The sequence below is a fragment of the Somniosus microcephalus genome, chromosome 7 (assembly GCF_052327205.1).
Source record: "Somniosus microcephalus isolate GS21.2 chromosome 7, FLI_Smic_1.0, whole genome shotgun sequence".
Lineage (NCBI taxonomy): Eukaryota > Metazoa > Chordata > Chondrichthyes > Squaliformes > Somniosidae > Somniosus > Somniosus microcephalus.
In genome coordinates this window covers 65,482,951-65,502,271 of record NC_140993.1, presented here as the reverse complement: position 1 = coordinate 65,502,271, position 19,321 = coordinate 65,482,951, and the positions used below count along the sequence as shown (strand labels likewise).

The 19,321-nt window shown below is 46.0% G+C and overlaps 1 protein-coding gene across 1 annotated transcript in view; it reads right to left on the bottom strand.

The window, feature by feature from the left end:
* snap47 (synaptosome associated protein 47) overlaps positions 1–18,272 on the bottom strand; it is a 39,434-nt gene extending 21,162 nt beyond the window's left edge. The window contains exons 1-3 of the mRNA XM_085992525.1: positions 17,526–18,272; positions 15,254–15,801; positions 784–1,283 (exon numbers count right to left, since the gene is read on the bottom strand). Coding sequence (XP_085848651.1) covers positions 784–1,283; positions 15,254–15,747 — 994 coding nt within the window. The 5' untranslated portion in view covers positions 15,748–15,801; positions 17,526–18,272. The remainder of the gene's footprint in view (positions 1–783; positions 1,284–15,253; positions 15,802–17,525) is intronic.
* Positions 18,273–19,321: the final 1,049 nt, after the last annotated feature.

Sequence of the window (19,321 nt, the reverse complement as noted above, 5' to 3'; positions counted from 1 at the left end):
TTCGGCTGACCCCTGCCAGACTCGTGTCTCATCTCAAGGTGTTCTAAGTTTACCATGTAAAAAACAGTGTGACAGCAGGTGGTTCTTACTTGATGTCATCTTTACGAGGGCAGATGTTCCTTACTTTATGTGCTTCTTTACGAAGTGTAAATTAGAACACCTTATCCAGGGTGAACCATTGTTTTTTTCCAAAAGGGTCAGCCTGTCGGAGCCATGCACCTTCTGTTTCAATAAGGTTATTTATTCAGGGTCAACAACTACCTTATCTCAATAGCCAGAATGCTTTCACAGCTAGTTCATCGTTCGGTTTCTAAATTTCCAAACCCAGTTTGTCCTGTTTTAATAAGGCCAGAATTCTTTCATAAGATGGTGTATTTTTCTGAATCGGTTTTATGGCTCATTCCCTCAACACAATTTAAAAATTAAAATGTTGGGAGTATGAGGTGATGTTAGACAGACCTTTTTCTACAGAAATGGTAATCAGCTTGTAGAATAAGTTGCCATGGGAAGGCTGTTGAAGCAAACAGTATACAAGTTCAAAAGACGACTTTTAGTCTAGAGGGAGTAGGGTTCGAATATTGCAATAAGGCAGCGGATCAGTGGGGTTTATCTATATAAAATAGGTAGGCATGTTTGAGTCCAAGGGCTTGTCCTGTCTCTAAATATTCTCACATGTTCCTAGTTTCATAATAACCTTTTATTCAGAAGCGCCATTGTATTGTGGCAACTCTTCTATACACAAGCACAGTGACCATGGCCCTTAAGAACTGAAATTTTCCCTACCTGCATTCCATATGGAGCCACCCATGCCGAGGTTCTCTGAAACAGGGGAGTCCTCTGGTCTGAAGAGTCCCAACAGGTCCTCCCTGAATTGCACTTTTTTGGAATATTGTATCTCGACAATGGAAACAACATCAGTCATCCTTGCAGACTGCAGGGTAAAGGAGATGTCGGGCTTCCCAATGAACCTCTGGCGGACAACCATCTCATAAGGGCTCTGCACTTTAACGTCATCAACCTCCTCCCGTCGGTACTTGTGCACAAGTTGCGAGTTTGAATCGCTGATTTCCAGCCCCGAGCAAAGGACCGCGAGTGCTCCTTGTTTGAGGTTGGGGTCCGGACCCTGGGAGTAAAGGACAGGGACTTTTAGTATCAAGCCTTCCTTCCCAAAAGCCTTCGAGGCAGAGGGCGGGGATTCCGGCTGATTCTTCGCTTCCTGTTGAGTCTTTCGGAGGCGACTGCTGAACGGCCACCATGGTGGAGACTCCAACTCAGTTAGCAGCCTGTCACGAGGAAATTAAAGAAAGATTTTTCACTGGTCATCTTATTACAGAAGTTTCGATTCACAAGCATGGAGGGGCAAAGAGAGGATTTAAGCCTCGTGTCAACCTTCGCAGAATGCCTCAAGCAGTGTTCATGAACTCGACTAAAATGCTCAATAAAATGAGAAATTAAGGGTAGGTCTTCTGATCCTCCATCCCCTGGTAAAAAGACATAAACACTTGACAGCAATATTTTAGAGCAAGCATTAACTAATTATTTTAACCTAGTGGTTACGGTACTGAACTAGCATCAAGTGGTCACAAGTTCAAAAGTCAGCATGGCAAGTTGTGAAATTGAATTCAATAAATCTGTGGGTTTGCACCAAAAAAATAACCATGGGAGGCTGTCAGTTTGTTGTAAACACCCAACCGGATCACCAACATCCTTCATGCAAGGCAACCTGCAACGCCTACCTGGCTTGGGCCTACATGTGGCTCCAGTCCAACATTACGTGGTTAATTCCCTTAATTCTCTCAGGGTAACTTGGGATGGGCAATAAATGTGGTCTTGCCAATGTCGTCCACATCCCGAAAACAAAAAATGATAAGGCACTCTCACTCAGTGTTAAATTTTAAGATCAATCAGTAAATTTCTTAAAACTGAAACCAAATTCAGAATCATATTTTTTTCTTAATTCATTTTTCGATCCATTCTTGGGATGTGGGCATCACTGGCAAAGGCTGGCATTTATTGCCCATCCCTAGTTGCCCTGAGAAAGTGGTGGTGGGCCGTCTTCTTTATTGCGGTTTGATGCAGCTTGCTCAGTCACTTGAGTCAACCACACTGGCGTGTATAGGCCAGACCAGCAAGGACAGCAGGTTTCCTTCACTAAAAGGACATTGGTGAACCAGTTCTGTTTACGACAATCCAACAGCTTCTTGGTCACTTTTACCGGTGCCAGCTTTTTATTAAAACTGTATTCAAATTCTTAAACTGCCATGGTGGGATTTGAACTCATATTCTCTAATAATAGTCCAGCAATATAACCATTACACTTCCGTACCTGGAACAACATTTTTTGACTATTGGGGAATAAAAATTGGAATAAAATTACAAATAGATTTCACTTGAAAACTATTAAATAAAATTAGACTAAATCTCAAGGTGCAGAGACTAAACTAAATCTCATATTTCTAGGCACGAAACACCACTAGACTGAATTTATAGCAGAATGCAACAGTTTTAGCGTCTTCAGGTAAAACGAGAATGGGAAGGTTGGAAGGAATGCTTTCTGCATAAAATCATCCCCAATCTCCTAAAATCTCAACCTACAATTTTTGTAGTCTGTTTTTCGGGTTCCTTGTGGCCTGCCATTTTGGGTCTCTGTTTCCTCCTAATCTGCTGCAGCGACAAGATCTTTGTCCTGACTTTCATACTGGTTTTGTCTGAGCCTCCTTCAGCGCATGGCCCTGCAGTCACTTCCCGCTCCTTCAATGCCGTTTTTAAAAAAAATCACTGCCGGGCTGTGGCCGTTGCTGGAAATCCCTGGTTGACCGGACTGAGTGGCTTGCCAGGCCACTTCAGAGAGCAGTGAAGAGTCTGCCATATTGGTGTGGGACTGGAGTCACATATAGGCCAGCCATGGTGGGATTTGAAATCACGGCCTCTGGATTACTAGCTCTGTAACATAACCACTACACTACCGTACCCTCCTCATCCTCAGTTCCATCAGTGGTGTGTTCTCTTTCAGTCCCTTCCCTCGAACTCCCTGCTTTCAAAAAACCTCCTAAATACCCTTCTTTCTGACTGCGTTTTTATCCTTTCACCTTTCCCCACCTGCTCGGTGTCCACTTTTTCCTTCTGCCCTGTGAAGTGCTCAGGCATATTTCTGTACCATGAGGAGTGCTGCAGACATGTCAGCTGTCAGCCTGTGTGCCCCCTAATGTACACCGGACAGGGTAAAAGTTTGTACAGCAACTGCTTCCCTCGCACCTTTCCTTTAATTGGCACAGCACTAGTTACACACAAAAAAACATATTTAGTCAGGGCAGGGGAAAAAAATCCTTGCATTCAGGGATCACTGAAGTGAAATGTGTCTCTCCAAAGATAAAAAAAGTAATTAAATCCAGATGAACACAGCACTCTGACTGAAGCACAAACAAACCCTTTATCATTCCCTTCCATTATATCAATCCCAATGTGACTTCTCACATTTATTGAGATCATGAAACATGTGTCTGGAAGACTATGATTGTAGAGTGGCTATAGGATGATCAGTTGTCCATTCTCCATTCACAGCTCCTCCGATAATGAAGCAGCCCATGGCAGCTTCCAGCAGGGCCTGGACAATATTCAGGGCCGAGAAGTAGCGGGTTACAATTATTATGCCACATATGTCTGCAAATGACTATCAGCAACAAGAAAAGGTCGAACTACCACCCCAACCTTCAATGGCACCGCTATTAGAGAGTCCTTCGCCATCAACATCCTGGGAGGTCACCACTGACCACAAGCTGAACTGGGCCAGCCTGATCAATACTGCAGCTGCAAGTGCATGGCAGAGGCTGGATACTCTGCGATGAGTGGCTCACCTTCTGTTCTCTCAGAGCCTCTCCACCATCTACAAGGCTCATGTCTGGAATGTGATGGAATACTCACTATTCCCCTGGATGGATGCAGAGCCAAATACACTCAAGTAGCTCCATATTATCCAGGACAACACAGTCTGCTTGATCAGCAGCCATGCTACTAGACTCAAGATTCAACCCCTCCACACTGGCTCACTCTTCCTGCAGTATACTATCTATAGTGCAAGTTTACTTTGACAGCACCTCCCAGCCCAGTCACCTCTGCCACTGAGGACAAGACCACCAATGTCATGGGAACGCATCACCTCCAAGTCACACACCATTCTGACATGGACATATATTGCTGCTCCTTCCTCATTGCTACCCTGCACCAACACCTTCATGGGAGCCCGTCAGCACAAGGACTGCAGCGGTTCAAGGAAAAGGCTCACCTCACCTTCTCACGACAGCCATGGATGGGCATTAAATCCGACCTTGCCAGCATTGCCCTCATCCCAAAAAACAAGCAATATAATATCCAGAGAATTAATTCCGGGAAAACACACTGCACTGGTAGATTGCACTTCACTCCACAGCTGACCTGCTCTCCCTCCCAAAACAATGGATCTCCCAGACTCTGACAAGTCTAGGCTCTTGCCTGCCACTTGCTCCCCAGCTTGCCTCAGACCCATTCTTCCAATCGTTCTTATGCCTCCTCAGCCCAGGAATAACAGCCCAAGAGGTATATTAGTAGATTTTATGTATTCCAGAAAAATATAATATACACAGGGCAAAGAATATTTAATTCCCTTTGGTTAACCACCACAGTGCAGCTGTCTCCAGGTAAGGCACAGTGACAGACTGAGTCAAACTTGTCCTTGTACAATGCAATCCCTCAAAAACTAGGTCAGACTGCAGGTGTGAAGGAACGTACGTGGTCCTGCAGCAAATCCACATTAAATCTACCACCACTGCAACTGTGTTTTAGTACCTTAGAAATGCCTGCAGAAAGCAAAAACAAATTTCCATAGCTCCCCGAGGATCTGGTCATGGCTGATCATCAACCTCAACTCCACTTTCCTGCCCTATCACTTGATTCCTCTAGAGTCCAAAAATCTATATCTATCTCAGCCTTGAATATACTCAACGACTCAGCCCTTTGGGGCAGAAAATTCCAAAGATGCACAACCCTCCGAGTGAAGAAATTGCTCCTCATCTCAGTCTTAAAAGGCCAACCCCTTATCTTGAGACTATGGGCTAGATTTTCCTGGAGCCATCAGGCGGGGTTTCAGGCATGTGGGGGGGGGAATCCCAAATTCGGGGGTCCCAACACCATCCCGCCCAAAACCCCGCCCCACGTAAGTTTCAGGGGCGGCGGGTACCCGCCCCGCACTGGAACCCGCCGAAACCAGGCGGGAAAGGATTAGTGCCAATTAACTGCCTGTTAACAGGCAGTTTTTAGCCTAATCCCTATTTTGAGGGGTTTCGTGTGGGTTTCCCGACGGCTCCAAACCACGCCAGGTTAGAGGAGTCGGGCTGTCGGGTTGAAGGAGTCGCGATGTCGGCGCTTAGGTGAGTGATGGGTGCATGAGTGCAAAGGTTAAGTGTGTTTGGTGTGTCTAAAATGTGTAAAGAACTTTTACTTACCTGTACTTACCTTAACAGCCTTTCTTCCTGTATCCGTCGGAAGCGCATCACTCACCCGGCACTGAAAGCTGAACGGCTGCGATCTGTGAAAAGTGACAGCCTTCAGCTTTGAGTGCCGGTAAGAGTTCTGAGTCTGTGCAGAAGGACTCATGTCAGAACTCAGACTGTCAAGTGTTTCACAGCTTCAAACAGCTGTGAAACACTGATATTTCATCTGTCAAGAACTCTTGACAGATGAAATTTCAGTCTGTGACGTCACCTGTTGCCGGGTGGCACTTAATTGGCCTGCTGAGCCCGCTAGGCGGGCTCAACAAGGTCAATCAAGGGGAAATCGTGCGGATTGGCCGGACGTCGATGTAGGCGGGTCAAAAACCCGAAAGTTGAAGTCCCGCCTTCTTCCTAACAGGTTCGAGAAAATCGACCCCTATAACTCCGTTTTCATATTCTTCGTACCAAAGGGAATAACCTCACATTTCTCCACATTATACTCCATCTGCCACCTTATTGCTCACTCACTTAACCTGTCTATATCCCTTTGCAGGCGCTTTGTGTCCTCCTCACAGCTTACTTCCCCACCTAGCTTTGTATCATCAGCAAACTTGGATTCATTGCACTCAGTCCCTTCATCTAAGTCATTAATAGCTCAGACCCAAGCACTGATCCTTGTGGCACCCCACTAGTTACAGCCTGCCAATCTGAAAATGACCCATTTATCCCTACTTGGTTTTCTGTCCGTTAACCAATCCTCCATCCATACATTACCCCCAAACCCATAGAAACATAGAAGATAGGAGCAGGAGTAGGCAATTCGGCCCTTCGAGCCTGCTCCGCCATTCAATGGGATCATGGCTGATCATCCAAATTCAGTACCCTGTCCCTGCCTTCTCCCCATATCCCTTGATCCCTTTAGCCTCAAGAAATATATCCAACTCTTTCTTGAATATATTTAATGAACTGGCCTCCACCGCCCTCTGTGGCAGAGAATTCCACAGGTTCACCACTCTCTGGGTGAAGAAGTTCCTCCTCATTTCAGTCCTAAATGGCTTACCCCTTATCCTTAGACTATGACCCCTGGTTCTGGACTCCCCGGCCATCCGAAACATCCTTCCTGCATCTAGTCTGTCCAGGCCTGACAGACTTTTATAGGTTTCGATGAGATCCCCTCTCAATCTTCTAAACTCCAGTGAGTATAAGCCCAATTGACACAATCTCTCCTCATACGTCATTCCTGCCATCCCAGGTATCAGCCTGGTGAATCTTCGCTGCACTCCCTCCATGGCAAGAACGTCCTTCCTCAGGTAAGGTGACCAAAACTGCACACAATACTCAAGGTGCGGTCTCACCAAGACCCTGTACAACTGTAGCAAGACATCCTTGTTCCTGTACTCGAACCCTCTTGCTACGAAGGCCAACATACCATTTGCCTTCTTAACCGCCTGCTGCACCTGCATGCTTACCTTCAGCGACTGGTGCACAAGAACACCCAGGTCTCTTTGCACTTCCCCTTCTCCCAATCTATTGCCATTCAAATAATAATCTGCCTTCCTGTTTTTGCCACCAAAGTGGATAACCTCACATTTATCCACATTATAGTGCATTTGCCATGTTTCTGCCCAATCACCCAACCTGTCCAAATCGTACTGGAGTTTCACGACATCCTCCTCACAGCTTACCCTCCCACCCAGCTTTGTGTCGTCTGCAAATTTGGAGATATTACATCCAATTCCCTCGTCCAGGTCATTAATATATATTGTGAACAGCTGGGGTCCTAGGACCGATCCTTGCGGTACCCCACTAGTCACTGCCTGCCACTCGGAAAACGACCCGTTTATTCCAACTCTTTGCTTTCTGTCCGCCAACCAGTTCTCTATCCAAGTCAATACCTTGCCCCCAATCCCATGTGCCTTAATTTTGCACGCTAATCTCTTATGTGGGACCTTATCCTGCGTAACAACCTTCTATGTGGCACCTTATCGAATGCCTTTTGAAAATCAAATACTACATTCTCTGGTTCCTCTTTATCTACCCTGCTAATTACAGCCTCAAAAAACTCTAATAAATTTGTCAAACATGATTTCCCTTTCATAAAACCATGTTGACTCTGCCTATTCATATTATGATTTTTCTAAGTGTCCCGTTATCACTTCCTTCATAATGGATTCCAGCATTTTCCCAACAAATGATGTCAAGCTAACTGGCCTGCTTTCTCTCTCCCTCCTTTCTTGAATAGCAGGGTTACATTTGCTACCTTCCAATCTGCTGGGACCATTCCTGAATCTAGGGAATTTTGGAAGATCACAACCAATGCATCCACTATCTCTCCAGCCACAACTTTTAGAACCCTAGGATGTAGGCCGTCAGGTCCAGGGGATCTGTTGGCTTTTAGTCCCATTAGTTTCTCAAGTACTTTTTCTCTACTGATCGTAATTACTTTAAGTTCCTCACTCTCATTAGTCCTTTGATTCCCCACTATTTTTGGTATACTTTTTGTTTCTTCTACAGTAAAGACAGATACAAAATATTTGTATAAAGTCTCTGCCATTTTCTTGTTCCCCAATATAATTACTCCTGTTTCAACCTCTAAAGGGACCAACGCTTGTTTTTGCTACTCTCTTCCTTTTTACATATTTGTAGAAGCTCTTACAATCTGTTTTTATATTTCTTACCAACTTACTTTCATTCTATTTTCTCCCTTTTTATCAATTTTTTTGGTCATCCTTTGCTGGTTTCTAAAGCTCTCCCAATCCTCAGGCTTACTACTTAATATTCTTCGCAAAATTATGAGCCTCTTAATTTAATACTATCCTTAACTTATTTAATCAGCCACGGATGGATCACTTTTCCTGTGGTGTTTTTATTTCTCAATGGAATGTATATTCGTTGAGAATTTTGGAATATTTCTTTAAATGTTTGCCATTCCTTATCTACCATCATACCTTTTAATCTAATTTCCAAATCTACCGTAGCCAACTCTCCCCTCATACCTATGTAATTGGCTTTAAGTTTAAGACTCTAGCTTTGGACTTAAGGATGTCACTCTCAAACTCAATGTGAATATCTATCATATTATGATCACTTCTCTAGATTACTATAAGATTACTAATTAACCCTGTCACATTACACAAAACAAGATCTGCTTCCCTGGTTGGTTTCATGATGTATTGTTCTAGGAAACTGTCTTGAATGCATTCTATAAACTCGTCCTCCAGACTAACCATGCCAATTTGATTTGCCCAATCTATATGAAGATTAAAGTCCCCTACAATTTTTTTTATTCGTTCCTGGGATGTGGGCGTCGCTGGCAAGGCCAGCATTTATTGCCCATCCCTAACTGTCCTCGAGAAGGTGGTGGTGAGCCACCTACTTGAACCACTGCAGTCCGTGTGGTGAAGGTATTCCCACAGTGCTGTTAGGAAGGAAGTTCCAGGATTTTGACCCAGCGATGATGAAGGAACGGCAATAAATTTACAAGTCAGGATGGTGTGTGACTTGGAGGGAAACTTGCAGGTGATGGTGTTCCCATGCGCCTGCTGCCCTTGTCCTTCTAGGTGGTAGAGATCACGGGTTTGGGAGGTGCTGTCTGAGAAGCCTTGGCGAGTTGCTGCAGTGCATCTTGTAGATGGTACACATTGCAACTACCGTGCGCCGGTGGTGGAGGGAGTGAATGTTTAAGGTGGTGGATGGGGTATCAATCAAGTGGGCTGCTTTGTCCTGGATGGTGTCGAGCTTCTTCAGTGTTGTTGGAGCTGCACTCATCCAGGCAAATGGAGAGTATTCCATCACACTCCTGACTTGTGTCTTGTCGATGGTGGAAGGGAGACACTCACCACACAATACCGAGCCTCTGAGCTGCTCTTTTTAGCCACAGTATTGATGCGGTTGGTCTAGTTAAGTTTTTGGTCATCCTTTCCTGGTCTGACCTATACGTGACTCCAGACCCACAGCAATGTGGTTGACTCTTAATTGCCCTCCAAAATGGCCTAGCAAGCCACTCAGTTGTATCAAATTACTACAAGGAAGTATCACGATGGGAGTATGTTCAGCACATGGACTGCAGCGGTTCAAGAACGACAAGGGAGTCAAGGGATATGGGGAAGAGAGCTGGAAAGTGGTGTTGAGGCTGAGGCCAAGATTGGATCAGCCATGATCTTATTGAATGGCAGAGCAGGCTCGAGGGGCCGATTGCCCTACTCCTGCTTCTTATGTTCTAAGAAGGCAGCACCACCTTCTCGAGGGCAATTAAGGATGGGCAATAAATGCTGGCCTTGCCAGTGATGCCCACATCGCATGACTGCTTCATTATCTGAGGAGTTGTGAATGGAACTGAACACTGCAATCATCAGCGAACATCCCCACTTCTGACCTTATGTTGAGGGAAGGTCATTGATGAAACAGCTGAAGATGGTTGGGCCTAGGACACTGCCCTGAGGAACTCCTGCAGCGATGTCCTGAAATGATTGGCCTCCAAATACCACAACCATCTTCCTTTGTACTAGGTATGACTCCAGCACATTGACTTCAGTTTTATAGGGCTCCTTGATGCCACACTGTCAAATGCTGCCTTGATGTCAAGGGCAGTCACTCTCAACTCACCTCTGGAATTCAGCTCCTTTATCCATGTGTGGACCAAGAATGTAATGAGGTCTGGAGCCGAGTGGTCCTGGCGGAACCCAAACTGAGCATCGGTGAGCAAGTTATTGGTGAGTAAGTGCCGCTTGATAGCACTATTGACGACATCTTCCATCACTTTGCTAATGATTGAGTGTAGACGGAAGGGGCGAGAATTGGCCGGATTGGATGCGTCATGTTTTTTGTGGACAGGAAATACCTGGGCATTTTCCTCAGTGTTGTATCTGTACTGGGACAGCTTGGCTAGAGGTGCGGCTAGTCCTGAAGCACAAGTCTTCAGCATGACAGCCGGGACGTTGTCAGGGCCCATAACCTTTGCTGTATCCAGTGCACTCAGCTGTTTCTTGATATCACATGGAGTGAATCAAATTGGCTGAAGACTAGCTTCTGTAGTGGTGGGGACCTCAGGAAGAGGCCAAGATGGATCATCCACTCGGCACTTCTGGTTGCAAATGCTTCAGCCTTCTCTTTTGCACTCGCGTGCTGGGCTCCGCCATCATTAAGGATGAGGATGTTCATGGGGTCTCTTCTGCCAGTTAGTTGTTTAATGGTCCACCACCATTCACGACTGGATGTGGCAGGACTGCGAAGCTTTGATCTGATCTGTTGGTTGTGGGATCACTTAGCTCTGTCCATAGCATGCTGCTTAGCATGCATGTAGTCCTGTGTTGCAGCTTCTCCAGGTTGGCACCTCATTTTTAGGTACGCCTGGTGCTACTCCTGGCATGCTATTCTACACTCCTCATTGAACCAGGGTTGGTCCCCTGGCTTGATAATAATGGTAGAGTGAGGGATATGCCGGGCCATGAGGTTACAGATTGTGGTGGAATACAATTCTGCTGCTGCTGATGGCCCACAGCGCCTCATGGATGCCCAGTTTTGAGCTGCGAGATCTGTTACATAAGAACATAAATCATTAGAAGTAGGAGTAGGTCTTCCGGCCCTACGAGCCTGTTCTGCCATTTAATAAGATCATGGCTGATCTACAACCTCAACTGCACTTTCCCGCCCAATCTCCATATCCCTCTATTCCCTAGAGTCCAAAAATCTATCTATCTCAGCCTTGAATATGCTCAACAACTCAGCATCCACAGCCCTTTGGGGTAGAGAATTCCAAAGATTCACAACCCTCTGAATGAAGAAATTCCTCCTTATCTCAGTCTTAAATGGCCGACCCCTTATCCTGAAACTATGGACCCAAATTCTAGACTCAATGTTTGGAATCTATCCCATTTAGCATGGTGATAGTGCCACACAACACAGTGGAGGGTGTCCTCAGTGTGAAGACAGGACTTCGTGTCTACAAGGACTGTGCAGTGGTCACGGTTACCAATACTGTCATGGACAGATGCATCTGCGACAGGTAGATTGATGAGGACGAGGTCAAGTAGGTTTTTCCCTCGTGTTGGTTTTTTCACCACCTGCCGCAGGCCCAGTCTGGCAGCCGTGTCCTTCAGGACTCAGCCGGCTCAGTCAGTATTGGCGCTACCGAGCCACTCTTGGTGATAGACATTGAAGTCCTCCACCCAGAGTAAATTCGGTGCCCTTGCTACCCTCAGTGCTTCTTTCAAGTGGTGTTCAACATGAAGGAGTATTGATTCATCAGCTGAGGGAGGTGGTAATCAGCAGGAGGTTTCCTTGCCCATGATTGACCTGAAGCCATGAGACATGGGGTCCGGAGTCAATGTTGAGTACTCCCAGGGCCACTCCCTCCCGACTGTATACCACAGTGCCGCCACCTCTGCTGGGTCTGTCCTGCCAATGGGACAGGACATACCCAGGGATGGTGATGGAGGAGTCTGGGACATTGGCTGAAAGGTATGATTCTGTGAGTATGACTATGTCAAGCTGTTGCTTGACTAGTCTGTGGGACAGCTCTCCCAATTTTGGCACAAGTCCCCAGATGTTTGTGAGGAGGACTTTGCAGGTTCGACTGGGCTGGGTGTGCCTCTGTTGTGTCAGAAGTCGGTGACGAGGTCGATGCCAGGTGCACTGTCCGGTTTTATTCTTATTATTGTTTATTGTAGCGGTTTGGTACAACCGAGTGGCTTGCTAGACCATTTCAGAGGGCAGTTAAGAGTCAACCACATTGCTGTGGGTCTGGAGTCACATATAGGCCAGACCAGGAAAGGATGGCAGATTTCCTTCCCTAAAGGACATTAGTGAACCAGATGGGTTTTTATGACAATCCGATAGTTTCATGGTCACCATTACTGATACTAGCTTTTTATTCCAGATTTATTTAATTAACTGAATTTAAATTCCCCAGCTTGTGGTGGGATTTGAACTCGCGTCTCGGGAGTACTAGTCCAGTAACATAAACACTATGCTACCGTATAGTGCATTATCTTTGTTAAAAGCTCCTATTATTTCTTGATTAATACTCTATCCAATTGTATAGCTACTGTTAGGGGGCCTATAAACTATTTCGGTTTTCTGCCCCTTGTTATTTCTTATCTTCACCCATACTGATTCTACTTCAAGATCCTTTCTCACGACTGTCCTCAATCATCGTTAATTATCAGGGCTACCCCCCTCCTGTTCCAGTCTGCCTGTCTTTTTGAAACTTTTAGTAACTACGCTGCACAGCAAGAGACGAACCCATACAAATGAAGGCGGTCTCAATCTGGATCCCAGCCAGGTGGTGCTGGGGCATTCTGTCCCCTCAAAAAAAAAACTTAGCCCGGATACCAGCATCTGATTGCTATCCAATAGATCCCCTGCTGGAAAGTGCACTCAGACGGTACGGTGGTGTAGTGGTTATGTTACTGAACTAGTAATCTAGAGGTTTGGGCTAATTATCCAGAGAATGAGAGTTCAAATCCCACCACGGCAGTTTGAAAATTTGAATTCTGTTTAAAATAGAAATAAAAATCCAGTATCAGTACAAGTGACCATGAATCTGTCGGATTGGTGTAAAAACACAATTTATTCACTAATGTACTTTAGGGAAGGAAACCTTACTTGGTCTTTACCACACCACTATGGTCGACTCTGAAGTGACTAAGCAAGCCGTATTAAACTGCAAGAAAGGCGACGGTGGCGGCCCACCACCACGTTTGCAGGGCAACTAGGGATGGGTAATAAATGATGGCTTTGCCAGCGACACCCACATCTTGAGAATGAATAATAATTCAGGTTGGACAGGATTGAGCAGCTATGGTCAAATAGCCTACTGACATTCACTGTCTAAGTTTACGCACTGTCACTGATAGCGGGTAGCAGAACCGTACCCAAAGAGTTTAACTGTGGTACAAGTCCCAATATTAGGAGTCCCACCATTAAATTTTGCTTGAGGCAACTTTATGCAAATAGAAAGTTATTTAAATTATTAAAAATGAAAATATTAAAATTAAATGAAGCAGTGTAAAAAGTCAAATCATTACAATTAAAAAGTACAATCTTAGTGCCAATTCACTTTTAAGTTTTATATTAGATAAAAGTATATGATAAAGCACAAACACAGGGCTGTTTTGAACTGGCACAGCTGCTACTGCAGGCTCCCTGGTGAGTTCCCATCACTGGAGTTTCCATTATAGCCAGACCCAGCTCTGCTGGTGCAGAGGTTACTGATTCAGAACCCCACTGTCCCAATAGGTTCAGTTGCAAACAAAAACAGAAAAATTCATGCACAAATGTTTTTTGGCTGCAAACCAGTGAAAGTATCCGGTCAACCCCTAGCACTGGGATGCAAATCTGAATCTCTACACTTAACACAACCAGCTCTATTCCAAAATACCAGCTCCTCCATTCCAATATAAACATAGTTTACACTATCCATGTACTAAATTGCACACGAGCCGTAAATTGCTCTTTTAATCCCACTGTGTGTTGTACACGTGCAGGTACTGACACAGAAAAACACGCAACCTTATACGGTACCAAACAACTTGTATTTATAATGCACCGTTAACCTAGAAAAACGGCCCAAGTCGCTTCACAGAAGTGTAATGGGACAAAAATCGACACTGAAATAAAGGAGGAGATATTAAGAGGGGTGACTAAAAGCTTGGTCAAAGAGGCGGGTTTAAAGGAGAATCTTAAAGGGGGAGAGGGAGGTGGAGAGCCAGAGATTTATGGAAAAAATTCAAGAGTGCATGGCCAAAATCGGCTGAAGGCACGGGTGCCAATGGTGGAGCAAAGGGACTGGGGGATTCACGAGGTCAGAGTTGGAAGAACACAGAGTTCTCGCAGTTGCAAGTGTCTTGGGGGAATTGGACTGTTTCTAGCTGGGGGGTGGAGATCACCTCATACTGCTGGGGCGGAGATCACCTCGTACAACAGGTGACGTTAATCAGGGCCACGATGGTCTCCTGGCCTAGTTTTGAACGCCTAAGGGGGTCGGAAATGAATTTTGCAGATTATTTTCCCTAATTGGCCTGGATTTTTAATGTGTTTTTTTTGCCCCTCCCAGGAGATGACATGGCTTCCAGGTGGGGTGGGGACTGTAGTTGTGTGGGGCAGGCTGGATGGACCAGTCAATCTTTTCCTGTACGTCACTGTTCATGAGAAGAGAAGCGCGGTGGGGAGGGTGGGGGCAGTTATTTTTGCTTTCCAGGATGAACCTGGAATAGCAAGCAGATTTGGCCTGATAGTGCTTGATGTGGTCCAGTCAGATATGGCAATGGATGGCTAGACCAATTATGCTGCAGATATGCTCAAGTCTGTACCTCTTGAACTTGAGGGAGTTAAAAGAGGGCCATACCTGGGGAATGACCAGGGTGGGAAAGAGTAATGGTTTTACTGGGAACAAAGGGGGCATCAAAGTTGGAGGTGAAGGAATGGTTGAGCAGACTGATAGCTGCAGAAGTATTGTGACAAATGAAGGGTCAAAGATTAGATAGTTGGCAGTTAAAGTGAAATTGCAAGTGACTTGGACAAGATTTTATTCTGGGCAGACGCATAAGGAAGAGGTTGGAGGAGTGAATTGCTCCCAACGTGTCTTGTACAAGGTGTAAGAACTGGCACAGAGACATGCAGTCTATACAGTAGCACTTGGGACTGAATTGTTCCCATTAACTCAGTGTACATCCTACTGGATACTGTACTGCCTCTTTAGCTCCCCTTTCTGGGGGCTTGCTCCCTCGTTTTTTTTAAAAAAACTTGCACATTTTCTTTAAAAAAAAAACACCGCACGACCCCAATACCTATTTGCCACATCCATGTCCGACTCGATCTTGTCCAGCCCTTTCATGATGCGATCAAACTGCTCTCCCTGATGATGCAGTACTTTGGCCGTGTCTCCCAAGCGTTGGCGAGAGCTGGAAGCCAGGCCAATCAGCTCCCTCCCCTTCGTCATATGCCCGGGGTCAACCTCCACCCCTTCGGAAGAGAGCAGCTGCGCCCGCCAGAAGTGCTCGATGACGTTGAACACCACCGTCCGGTTGGGTTGCAGCGAGCTGAACCAGTGCTTCTCGCTGCCGCCCACCAGCACGGTGAGCGAGCTGAATATGAAGCTGGATGCCTCCTTCTTGATGCCGGTGATAGAGGAGAGCTTGAAGCTGGTCAGCGTGAGCCCCTCTTTGTCGGATGTGAACGCCAGCTGGCACGGTGTGAGCGACAGTTTGCCATAAACCCATCGTTTCTCACTGGGTAGATAGTAAGACCCAGGCCAGGAATGGATGCACAAGTCTTTATTCATCACAGCAGCAGCCGCCCCTCCCAGGAGGGTGTGTGTCGATCAATATGAGGAAATCTAGGGATGGATGGGGGAGGGAAATTTAGTTAGTGCTCAGCAGAAGAAATCATAGATCAGCTTTAACAGGTTAACAGGGGAAGCTTTAATGTCAGGGCCCTTTTACAAGGACGATAAAAGATTACACAAGTTCTTGTTTTCTTAAAATTAGATATTTTGATCAGAATTTCTGGTGTGAGGATTTTTTCTGCAGTGAGAAAGCAGTCTACTAAAGAGGCAAGCCGTGCTGAAATTTCATTATGTTGGAATCAGGAAGTTTGCCAGCTCGAAGAGGCACACAAGACAAATCTGCCCCATATGCCAACCTGAGTGGCCTCTTTCTGGCAGGGGGGTCACAAGATACCAAAAAGCAATAATTACATGTTTAAAATATTCAGAAACAGCAAAAGACTAACCCAATGTTGCCCCATTTTGACAGATCTGCCTCGCCTCCTTTCAATGTCCCTCAATCCCCCTCTACGAAAACAAATCTAAATTGTCTCAAACCCATTCATACTGTCCACTTCAATGGCCTTTCCTGATAATCTCGGTGTTCAAATCCTTTCATGACCTCACTGCTCCCCATCGCTCCAGTAATCTCCTCCAGCCATATAAGCATCCAATAACTCTGCGTTCCTCCAACTCTGGCCTCTTGTACATCTCCCACTCCCTTCGCCCCACCATTGGTGGTTGTACCTACAACTATCTAGGGCCTGAGCTCTGGAATTCCTTCCCTAAACCCCTCTGCCTCACTCTCAACTCTTAAGAGCCTGATTAAAACCAACCTCTGACCAACCTTTTAATCACCATTAAATAGCTCCTTCTTTGGCTCTGTCAATTTTTGTCTGAGGCACTATATAAATGCAAGTTGTGGTTGTTGTAACTTATTCCACAACTCTATTACTCTTTGGGTGAAAAGATTTAACTTGACCTCCCTTCTTACTTATAACCTCCTCATTTATCTTGTGTTTCTAAAATTGGAACTCTTCACCATGTTGAACGTGTACCATCAGTTATCATCTTCCTTCAGGTCTTGAAAACTTCCATTAAAATCACCTCAAAGTCCCTTTTCCAAAGAGGGCATTCCCAATTACCTCACCTTTTCCTCATAACTTAAATTTTCCAATCCTTGCAATCATTTTTACTGTCCACCTCTTTGCCTTCAGAGCAACAATATCCTTTTTATATGATTAGGTAAATTTACACAGTGGAATTTTTGTGTATAGAGTTAAACGTGAATGCATAATCATCAAGAAGTGAGTTCTACGCAGCACTTGCCTGACTTGGCAATCCTCCTCACCAGTGACATTTCATTTAGTTCCGCTACAACTTTCCCTCTCTACCCCACCCCACTCCCAAGTCAGGATCTTTCAATGCATAAGAGCAGACAAAATACCAGAAATCAGTTAGAAAAGATTTAGCCCAATACTTACATATGTACTTGTCTCCCCTCCCTTTTCTAGTAGTGCAGAATATTAGATTAGTTTGTTAGTCTAAATACAGTTCCTCACATTTCTACCTTATGTCTGTAGGTTCCTGGTAATTATACTTTCATTTGTCTATGTTGACCTATATATCAATGAGTTAGCAGGCTGACAATCTATTCTTTACAGTGCACATTTCTTTGCATCCATTGCTGATATCTATGCCTATTGTTTTCCCTTATTCTCTTTGGAACTCCTGTCAGTCTGTAATTCAGCACTTTTTCCTCACATCAAGCTCCTTATTTTTTTCAGTCTACTTACCTTTGTGCGTCTCTGTACCTCCTTTCGCCTAAATTGTGTTGTATTTCCAACTCAATCTCCTTTCTGCATTTTCTTGCATATTATGCATCCGTTACTCCTTGCTCTCTTCTGTATATTTCCTGTTTTTTGGGCTCTGTGTTTTTGTCTTTCCCTATGCTATCCGGTGTTTCTTTTTGCGGTTGCTCTATGTGGCTTCCTTTAGTTGCTCTAGCTCCTGTGCACTCCTGCCACCAGTCTCCCTGCTTTTCTTTTCCTGTATACTGGTCCCTAGTACTTCTCTTATGTCTATTTGCCTGTCAGTCTATTCCATTTTGTTCTCTTCAGCCTCGGAGTCTGCAACCTTCTTCTGTCCAGGATGCTTCCCTCTCGCACTGTAGGGTTTATCTCAGGATGTTCTTCTTCTGTCCCCTGCAACATTTATCTTAGGGTATTTCCCTCCTGCGGAATTTATCAAAATATTTCCCTCACTCCTGTAAGATTTCTCCCAAAATATTCTCCTCTCTCCTGCAGGATTTCTCCCAGGAGATTCTCTCTCCCTGCAGGAAATCTCCAGGGTTTCCCACCCTCCCTCTCAGTGCCTGGCCCGGACACTCCCGCTCCCTCACGGTGTCAGCTCACTGCGGGCCTTAGCCCAGGCCCTCTCTGCCGGCCTGCAGCACTCGCTCCGTGTCCCTGTCTCAGGCCCTTGCCCTATCTCCGGGACTACAGGCGACCAGTTTCCGTCTCACGCTCTCCCTCTACCCAGTGTTTGTCTCTCAGCCTGGCCCCGCCCCCGCCCTGGCTCCGCCCCAACCAGCCGGGCCCCGCCCGCTGCACGCCCAGGCCCCGCCCGCTGCACGCCCAGGCCCCGCCCGCTGCCCGCCGGGCCCCGCCCCCTGCAGTCACTCCTCGGCCACGCTCCACTCTCCGTCACACAAACCCCGCCTCCTCTGCGGATCCTGTTAGTCAACCGTCTCCCAGCTTCTGTCAGTCACACAGGCGCTCTCCGCTCCTACCTGACCTCCCCACTCTCGGCTCCTGTCAATCTTCCACAGGCTCCGCCCCGCCCTCGGCTCCTGTCAATCTGATCTTGGCTCCGCCCCTCCCTTGGTCCTTGTCAATCTGAACCTGGCTCCGCCCCTCCCTTGATCCTTGTCAATCTGATCTTGGCTCCGCCCCTCCCTTGGTCCTTGTCAATCTGCACCTGGCTCGGCTCCGCCCCGCCCTCGGCTCCTGTCAATCTGAACCTGGCTCCGCCCCTCTCTCGGCTCCTGTCAATCTGAACCTGGCTCCGCCCCTCCCTCGGCTCCGGTCAATCTGATACAAAAGCAAAATGCTGCGGATGCTGGAAATCTGAAATAAAAACAGAAAATGCTGGAAATACCCAGCAGGTCAGGCAACAACTGTGGAGAGACAAACACGGTCAGAACTGGAAAAAGTTGGAGATGGAACAGGTTTTTAAGCAAGTGTAGGGGAAGGGGAAGGGAAAGGGGGGAGGACAGAACAAAAGGGAAGGTCTGTGATTGGATGGAAGGCAGGAGAGATTAAGAGACTAAAGGGATGATGGTGCAAGGCAAAAGGAGATGGTAATTGTAGTGTATGTACCCGTCTATCTTTAAGGGAACTATTGAATGTAACCGTTCACCTTTAAGGGAACTACTTTAGGTGTGGCACTATTTGTTTGGCTTCTGTATACTGTAATACCGATAGTGACCACACCAGTATATAAGTGTTGTGCCAGGAGTTATTGGGCAGATTCGCCCGGACCTTCGAATAGTAAAGACCTGTTTGTTGTTATTTCTGAAGTCTGTGTATTT